General features: G+C 31.5%; 1 protein-coding gene across 1 annotated transcript; it reads right to left on the bottom strand.

Moving 5' to 3' along the window:
- On the bottom strand, positions 768 to 4250 carry LOC104740841 (2-oxoisovalerate dehydrogenase subunit alpha 1, mitochondrial-like). The gene is made up of 9 exons (XM_010461552.2): positions 3717 to 4250; positions 2524 to 2661; positions 2260 to 2442; positions 2024 to 2181; positions 1840 to 1939; positions 1636 to 1747; positions 1414 to 1553; positions 1152 to 1337; positions 768 to 1066 (listed from the first exon to the last, which is right to left on the bottom strand). The coding sequence occupies exons 1-9, from the start codon at positions 3951 to 3953 to the stop codon at positions 899 to 901; spliced, it is 1422 nt and encodes a 473-aa protein (XP_010459854.1). The 5' UTR covers positions 3954 to 4250; the 3' UTR covers positions 768 to 898.

Below are 9806 nucleotides of genomic sequence, written 5' to 3'. Positions count from 1 at the left end.
ATCCTCATCAGAAGCTCCACAGGGATGTCTTTCCACTCTTTAATCGAAACCCCTTCCATCTTCATCTTAAGAAAACACTGGTCAACTTCCATGGATGATGCTTCTTCTCCAACCATCACCATCTTTTATCTTTTAATAACGAAGCGGTGACCTTGATTGATCCTATCACCACAAAGAAGATTATGAGAGAGATAAGAAATAAGGAGGAGAGAGAGTAAATACATCTGCCATTTTGACAAACCTCGAAAGACGATAAAAGCACTGTGTATGAAAGATTAAAAAAAAAAAAGAAAAAGACAAGCTTTTCAATTATCAGGGGAAACAGAGTTTGCTCTGGTTTCTATACTTTTCTAGAAGTCGAAGAACTTATATCCTCCAATTTTTATTTTTATTCTCAAGTATGTAAACACATAAACCTCTTCAGAAGGAAAAGAAACAAAAAAAATCACAACTTTGGGATTTAAGATCATACCTTTGAACTAGTTTCTTCGTCTCTCTTTCTGAATTTTGTTCAGTTGTTTTGTTTCCCCTCTATTGAAGTAATTAACGCAGAGCTATAATAAATCTCCAGAAAGAAGATGCTAGTAACAAAGAGAAGAAACAAATAAATGAAATAAGAAAAAAAAAAGTTTCGATAAAAATGGGAAAGGGAAAGAGAGAAACGTGTGGGAAATAGCTTCGTGACGCGTAAAGCTGCCACTTGTATTATAATGACTGGCAAATAAGTTTGTTCATTGTTTAGCTTTTTAATAGTATCCAAAGCTAACTAACATTTCCAAGGCCATTTCATGATACTCCAAATGCTTATATTCGATTCGTGGACATTAATAAATAGTCTGTCTATACATGAAACATAATACATGAGAATGAGATTTTCAACTTCACAGTTCGTCTAGTATCAGACATGAAAACCAGGAGGATAATCTTGAGGTTGTCTCTCTACTAATTCTTTTAAACCAAGCTCTTGCTCTTCTAGATTTTTCGGCTTAACATCATATACATCGTTAAACAACTCTTTCAATGGTTGTTTATCACACTTCTCGGCCGCTTGAATCGCTTGGAGAAGCTACAACACACACAAAAACGGCTAAATAACATAACACTTCATCAACCTTAACGTATAAAAATGTAGCGGTCTAGGAATCTTTTACCTGTTTTCTTGTGTTAGATCTTAGTTCGGATTCATCTTCTTCACTCCACCATCCGTTATCGTCGACCCATTTCTTAAACCTATTCACAGGGTTTCTTGACGTTTTCCAGTGCTGGATTTCATCGGCCGCTCTGTACTTAGCTGAATCATCTGACGTAGAATGATGTCCTACTCTATATGTCATCGCCTGCCAAAAACAAAATCTCATTTCACCAAAGTCAAAGTTGTAATTAGACAAATCTTTAATATGGTTTTTTTTTTACCTCGATGAGAACAGGTCTCTGTTCTGTTACAGCCATTTCTCTAGCTGAGCGAACCGCACTGTAAACCGCGAGTGCATCGTTACCATCAACACGGATGCTTCGGATTCCGTAAGCTTGTCCCTTCACAACAATGCCATCACCTGTTACCAAACCACAATAAGCTCACATCAATAACAGAGGAATACCGTGGTCTCTTTTGTAATGAAAAAGTTAGTTTCATACTTCGAAACTGTTCTGAGGTATGAGTACTGATGGCCCAACCGTTGTTCCTACAAAGAAACACGACCGGAGCTTCCATTACCGCCGCAAAATTCAATCCTGCGTGGAAATCTCCCTAAACACCACACTCCAAAACTATATAAATTTCATTTCTTGAAATGTTAATCCTTTTTTTGAGATATGAGAATTAAAGACTTTTTAATCAACCTCGCTTGTGCCACCATCACCGATGAATGTTACTGCACAAGCATTCTTTTTCTCCATCTTCAAAGAGTAACCAACTCCAGCAGCTTGAGGAAGTTGCGTGCTGAAGAATCAAAACAGATTCAGCTAAAAACACAAAAGAACAGAACAATCAAATAATTTGTTTTTTTTTTAAAGAGATTCTTACGCGATTGGAGAGGAGATAGTTAAGTAATTATGACGATTAGAGCCGTAATGAACCGGCATTTGTCTGCCTTTGCCAGTATCAGCTTTGTTACCAAAACACTGATTCGCAAACTCCTCCGGTGTAAAGCCACGCCATAGAAGCACTCCAGGCTCTCGGTACTGTACCAAATCCTCGGGTCAAAACAAACCGAACCAAACGTGACTAGTGTAAAACAAACACAGCGTCTTAATAATTACCTGAGGTAGCACGATGTCTTCAGGACTAAGAGCAGCAGCAGAAGCGATGTTAATGGCTTCTTCGCCGAGAGAAGTAATATAAAACGAGATTCTTCCTTGACGTTGAGCTTCGTAGAAGAAGTGATCCATCACTTGAAGCGTCGCCATTTGTTCGTACATTCTTACAGCTAGTTTCTCGCTCACCTGTTTTTTTTTCTTTCCGGTTAAGTCTAAACCACAAACTCATACCAAATCTAATTTTACATTTTCTTGAATTTGCTGTACCGGAAAATAATCGCTGTTGGGGATGATTCTCCCGTCTTCGTCGAGAACTCGGTAACAAGGAATCCTCCGAGAAGATGATTCCGGTATGAATTTCATCTCGGATGTGCAACCGACGTTGCCTCCCGGAAAATCCAATTCCTGGAAATAAAAAGAAAGTATTAGTACGTATTTAAAAATGTTTTGATAAAAGTATTAGGAAAGTATCAAACAGGGATCATAATGCAAATTGGTTTTCCATGGACTGGTGTGAGTGTGACTGTGTGAGACGTATCTAATGAAGGGACCCCTCTAATGAATGAGACGTACACACTCAAAGACTCAAACTAAACTAAACTCAAAGAAGCGACACCCACACTGCACTTGAATTATTATTACATTTTCATCATTTCATCATATGTTTAACTTGTGTGTGGTGCGAAGTACCTGAACCTGAAGTCTTGAACTATGTTCTAGAGCTTTGTAAAGACTAAGTACAATGGTTAATTTATTCAATACTTTCTTGTTCACTTTTTAGCACTCCATATAACTTCTCTTTTTTCCACATCATAATTAAACAACCAATTAATTTTTACTTTTTACAATAGTTTTGTTTAATAAAATTACAACACTCTACCCTACCATTTTTTTTTCATTTTTTTCTTTATGTTTTTGTTGTTTTCTTATGATTACAGATTATTATTTACAATAGTTAATTATTGATTTAAATGAAAAATAAAATAAATAAGAATTAACTAATATGATAAAATTATATAATTTTAAAGATATATAATAATATAATTTTTTTTGTCCAAATCAGAAACAAGTTTCTATTTATAGAATATAAACAATGTGCTCCACATGTCATCATCTACACTTTTGTCCACACAAAAAATGTAAGCAATCAACAATTTTTTTTGACCTATCAAAATCTGCCAAGTCATACCAAATGGACCATATTTATCTTTGAATTTTATCAACACCCAAACTTACCAACTCATTTTATCAACACCATTGTAAACCTTTCAACTATTGCTAAATTTGATAAAAGTGCCGTTGTAAGTAGTCGACGACATTCTTCTTTGAGATTCATAAACAAGAAAATTTTGATCCTAAATAATAATCAACTAAATCTGATTCAGTCACCAAGAACTAATTCTTTCTTTTTTATTGACACGTGAAAGAAAGTACTATGATTACTATTAAAAAAAAAATACCTGCAAGACATCTTCTTCATCACTATGTTGAACCAAATCAGGCTGTTTCTCCACAGCCGTCGACTCGTGACGGAGACTAGACACGTAGGGACTCAAAAACACTGTCGGGGATAACTGACAAGTTGAAACAATGGGTCGATGATGAGAGTAATCACCTTTTACGAGAATCGTCGATAAGCACAGGTTATGTCTCAAGCTAGAAACAAGGTTTCTTGATCTAGCAAACCAGACCGCCATGTTTGCCAAAGAAAGGACAAAGGAAGAAAATGGAAAAGAGTATNGAGAGAGAGAGAGAGAGAGAGAGAGAGAGAGAGAGAGAGAGAGAGAGAGAGAGAGAGAGAGAGAGAGAGAGAGCAATGTTTTTAACGATGTTTACGGGGCAAAGGATTAGAAGGACGACAAGTGCATGTATCCATCTCCAACTTCTTTCTTCCTCGCATTTTGGGATTTCTAGTTTTTTTTTACACTAATCATAGTGGACATATACTATAGAGAGAAAGAAAAAGTAAAATGAATTATTGTTTAAGAGTTTGCAATACTATACATAACATAACAAAATCATTTATAGATACAACCAAACCAAACTGTACTGTGCCTTTTTATTGATTTTTCCCATCTTCATCTACTTGTCATTTATATATTTCTTTGAATTTCCCATTACGTCCGCGGAAATTATTAGTTAGAAAAAAGTTTTCTTTTTGGATAACACGTGAAAATATTTTTCCATATTTTAGATCAGTTGAAGGTAACACAACAAACACCGGAAAAAGGATTTTATGTATTTGTTAGGGCATCATTAATGGGAGAACTTTTTTTTGTGTTCTTAGATTAAATATATAGTGAAAATAATGTTAGATCAGTTGTTAAGATCATAAGTAAAAAAAATGGGAGAACTAATTATGGTGTTCTTAGAATAAAGATATAGTGAAATAATATTCATAAACATTTTACAAATTATAAAAACTTATAAAATAACATTTAAATTGCTTACTTATATAAAAGCAATTATATACTTATAAATTAATATAATATTCTTAAACATATTACAATTATAAAAACTTATAAATTAACATTTAAATTGCTTACTTATATAAAAGCAATTATATACTTATAAATTAATATAATATTCTTAAACATATTACAATTATAAAAACTTATAAATTAACATTTAAATTGCTTACTTATGTAAATGAAATATTTTCTTTTTTTCCAAAAAATCTCGTCCAATCACATGAAGCCACGTCAAATAAGAACTGGCTTAAATCAGTTCTACATCAAGAACTAAAAAAAGTGTTCTAAGCCACTATTCATTATTTTTATAATTTTTTTGGGCTTAGAACATCCTTGGTGTTGTCCTATTAATGATGGCCTTTAAACTTTTACCAATAGTTTCTCAAATTATGATTCATTGATGGGTGACATCTAACCTAACTAATAAGCCTTAACTTTACATCTATTGTCTCTGATCAACCCGCTACTAGAAACTAAATTTGTGTGCTTCGTTTGTCAAAAATGCGGAAACAGAGTTTATTGTCTTCAGATTGTTGTTTAATTTGTGAAATGAATCTCTTAAGACTCACAATGCATGGGAAGGGAAAGAGAGAAACGTGTGGGAAATAGCTTCCTGACGCTTAAGCTGCCACTTGTATTATAGTGACTGGCAGATAAGTTTGTTCATTGTTTAGCTTTTTAATAGTATCCAAAGCCAATTTACTCACATATTTTAAACTTTAATCTTAGAACTAAGTATTATATAAATTATGATTACATACTTAATTAACAAGCGGATATTACTTAAAAAAAAGATTGAAACAAATGATTTAACTGAATTGATTTTGCAACGGTGTTGTTATTGAGGAATTATTTCTTCTTTGTGTAATAGAATAGAAGAAGGAGATGCGTGAATCAGTGAATGTGTGTGTCGAAATCGACTAAAAGTGGACAACTGGTTGTAGAGTACGATTTGATAAAAGTCGAAACCGCAACTAATGAAATCAACTCATTTTTATATGCGCACTTCAAAATTTGAAGTTTTGGGATAACTTCCAAAGACGCTCAATCTAACAATTGGCAGAAAATGATAATAATAAGTTTTTCAACAATTGGCAGATATTATAAGCATATCATATTTTATTCAATGTATTTTATTTTGTGTATATATATAAAGACTATTTCCTGGCAATATGCAGACCAATTTTCTTGTTATTTCCTTTTTTTTTTAAATCAATCCTTTCTTTTTATTTTGTTACAAAACAAAATAATTCCAATCCTTAAAAAAATCTTATCATATTTATTTAATTAATTGACGATCATCTGATCATAACTTTTTAAAATTATATATTTTGATTAACAATTATAAGATAGAGACAAGATCACTTACAGTAATTTATTGTTTTATTATATGACGTACATGTCATTTGGATAGGTAGGCACGTTTTAAAAAACGATTAACTAAGCTTTCTTTTTTGATCATCTGAATTGCATTAATAAAAGGTTCAAAGTTACACAAACAGAGCAAGAACAGAACAAACCCGATCAAGCTAGACAAAACTTAAAACATGAGAGAAAAACATCCATTCGAAAACAAAGGAACCCTGACTAAGCACTATTGTCCCTCCTAACCTGCTTCTGAATCCAAGCAGGACCACCTAAGGAGAGATAAGAGTAAAGTCGCCCATCACGTGTTACACTACCGGCAATCTCCCGAGCTACTCTATTAGCCTTTGGAGCAGCTAAATGAAACGATATATCCTGCAATTGTCGCACCACCTGGGAGATTCTGTGCAAAACTGATCTATACTTAGGCCATTCCATAGGTTAACTAAGCTTTCTTAAATAGTTTTAGGAAGATTTTCAAAAATACCTTTTTTTCTATCTCAATTTTTTAAAATACATTTTTATGATGTTAATTTCAAAAATATATCTTTTAATATATAAAATGATTAAATTCTAAACTCTAAATCTTAATACTAAATCTTATCTTCTAAAAACTTAAAAACTATTCTCTCTGTATTAATAAGGATGATGTTTTAGAATTTTTACAAAGATTAAGAAATAATAAATGAAGTATTATCGGTAATAATTTTTGTTTTATGCTTCTTTTAGTACTTATTTAGTTGTGTTTTTTTTACTTGTCATTCAACTGCATAAATACATTTAATTATCTATATATAATAACAAACCCACTTTTGGGGGTCAACTTTAATGTAACGGATGAGATTATTTTTATTATCTCATCTAACGGTTTAAAATTATTGATGATCCCAATAGTTGCAAGTTTTTTTTTCCAATAATCGTGTTTCTTCGTCGTACCCCCATCTTTTAAAAATCGCACCTATTAAACCCTTTGTTAATGATTTCAAAAGTTGCAATGTTTCGCTCCAACAATTGTGTTTCTTCGTTGCACCCCCAGCTTTCCATGTTGGCACCCGTTAGTTTTCACACCCTTTTGTTTTACACCTGTTTATTTATATAAAGTTGCAATGTTTTGATCCAACAATTGTGTTTATTCGTCGTACTATTAGCTTTCAATGGTTGCACTTGTTAGTTTTCACACATTTTTGTTTCACACATCTATGTTTTCACACTCTTTGTTTTTATATATATACAGATTTTTATGGAATTTGAAAAGAGTTTTTGTTCTTTGAGTATTATTAATGATCTCACCCTTTGTTAATGATCTCAAAGTTGCAAAGTTTTGGTCCAACAATTGTGTTTCTTCGCTGCACCCCTAGCTTTCAATGTTAGCACCCGTTAGTTTTCACACCATTTTGTTTTACACCTCTTTGTTTATATAAAGTTGCAATGTTTTGATTCAACAATTGTGTTTCTTCGTTGTACCCCTAGCTTTCAATGGTTGCACTTGTTAGTTTTCGCACCTTTTTGTTTCACATCTTTTTGTTTCACACCTCTTTGATTTCACACTCTTTGTTTATATATATATACATATTTTTATAGACTTTGAAAAGTGTTTTTGTTCTTTGAGTATGATTAATGATCTCAAAAGTTGCAAAAGTTTTGGTCCAACAATTGTGTTTCTTCATTGCACCTCCAGCTTTCTATGTTGGTACCCGTTAGTTTTCACACCCTTTTGTTTTATACCTCTTTGTTTATATAAAGTTGCAATGTTTTGATCCAACAATTGTGTTTCTTCGTCGTACCCCTAGCTTTTAATGGTTGCACTTGTTAGTTTTCGCACTTTTTTGTTTCACACCTTTGTTTCATACTTCTTTGTTTTCACACCTTTTTGTTTATATATATATACAGATTTTTATGGATTTTTAAAAGAGTTTTTATTATTTAAGTATTATTAATGATCTCACCCTTCGTTAATGATCTCAAAAGTTTCAAAGACTCGATCCAACAATTGTGTTTCTTTGTCGCACCCCCAACTTTCCATGTAGGCACCGGTTAGTTTTCACACCTTTTTGTTTTACACCTCTTTGTTTATATAAACTTGCAGTGTTTTGATACAACAATTGTGTTTTTTCGTCGTGCCCCTTGATTTCAATGTTTGTACTTGTTAGTTTTTCCATCTTTTTGTTTCACACCTTTTTGTTTCACACGTCTTTAATTTCATATTTTTGCATCTTTTCGTCGTACCCCCGTCTTCAAAAATTGCACCTATTAATTTTTCACATTTTTTTTTACCCTTCTAAGTTTTACACCTTTATATTTTACACCTCTTTGTTTATTATATATAAACTTTTATGGAATACAAAAACAAGTTTTGAATTTATTGTTTTCTGAGTATTTTTATACTTACAAGTTAATAAATAAAATCATAGATTTATATGTTTATATATTATAGCAAACTCACTTTTAGGGGTCAATTTAAATATAACTGATGAGATTATGTTTATTATCTTATCTAACTATTTAGATTTGTTAATGATCTTAAAAGTTGCAATATTTTGATCCAACAATTGTGTTTCTTCATCGTACTCCCAGCTTTCAATGTTCACATTTGTTAGTTTTCGCACATTTTTGTTTCACACCTCTTTGTTTTTATATATATATATATATATTTTATGGACCTTGAATAGAGTTTTTGTTATTTGACTATTGTTTAATACCTCCAAATTTGTAAATTCTGAGTATTATTTTCTTTCAATTTATTAATCAACATTAATTCGCTCATCTTTGTTAAAAAATTTGGATTGTTTTATTTATTGATTCATTCATCTAACTTTTTTTGGTGTCGTTTTCCATCTAACTGTATTGATCATCTCTTTCAAGTATTAATTTAGGTAATTAATTGTGATTTTTAATTTTTCATAGATTTATCTTTTTAGTCAATTTGGTTGGTTGCAGTTGCAGCTATGAGTTCTTCCTCCCTGATTCTCTTATTATTTTTTATAAATTTCGATAGAATAATGATTTAAATTTTATTCTACGTGAATATTCAAAATTGATTATCTGAGTATGATTCGGTAAACCTAGATTTATATATCTTTAACATTATTCTCTTATTTTCACTGAATCGATTTTTTATTTTTATATATATAACAAATATTTTACTTAACTAATTTGGTTAATTCATCTTAATCATTATTTATGACTTTTATATTATACAATTAAAAATTTACCGAAAAAAATTAAAATTAATCATTTCAGGTTTTCACTTTCCCGTGCGGTAATGCACGAACCGACATCCTAATGTATTGTAAAAGTAAAAATATTAATTAGTTATTTAATTTTAAAAATAAAAATGCATTAAATATATTAAAGTAAATTATTTTTTGTGATACAAGTAAAAATCCTAAAATATCATTTTTTATGATACAGAGGTAATATATCCTAAATATCTCAAAAATGGTATTTATAACAAATTCTAACAGTTTTCATAATCAAGCCCATCAATTTTTTTTTTCTTTCCATACGGTTGGTTGATTATTCAAATTGATCGTCAATTATGTTAAAAAATTCCACAATGAAGGTGACTACTAGGTAAGAAGAGCTCCAACACACATACATGGAAACAACACTATATAATCCCAGAGTCTTATATGGGCTCAGCCGGACCATTGGTGTTTATATTGGACTATAAGTAACATTCTCAAGGTTATTTCATGATCCTCCAAATGCTGA

Source organism: Camelina sativa, chromosome 14 (genome assembly GCF_000633955.1).
Source record: "Camelina sativa cultivar DH55 chromosome 14, Cs, whole genome shotgun sequence".
Taxonomy (NCBI): domain Eukaryota; kingdom Viridiplantae; phylum Streptophyta; class Magnoliopsida; order Brassicales; family Brassicaceae; genus Camelina; species Camelina sativa.
The sequence above is the reverse complement of the archived record's forward strand: the minus strand, read 5'-3'. Positions and strand labels throughout refer to the sequence as shown.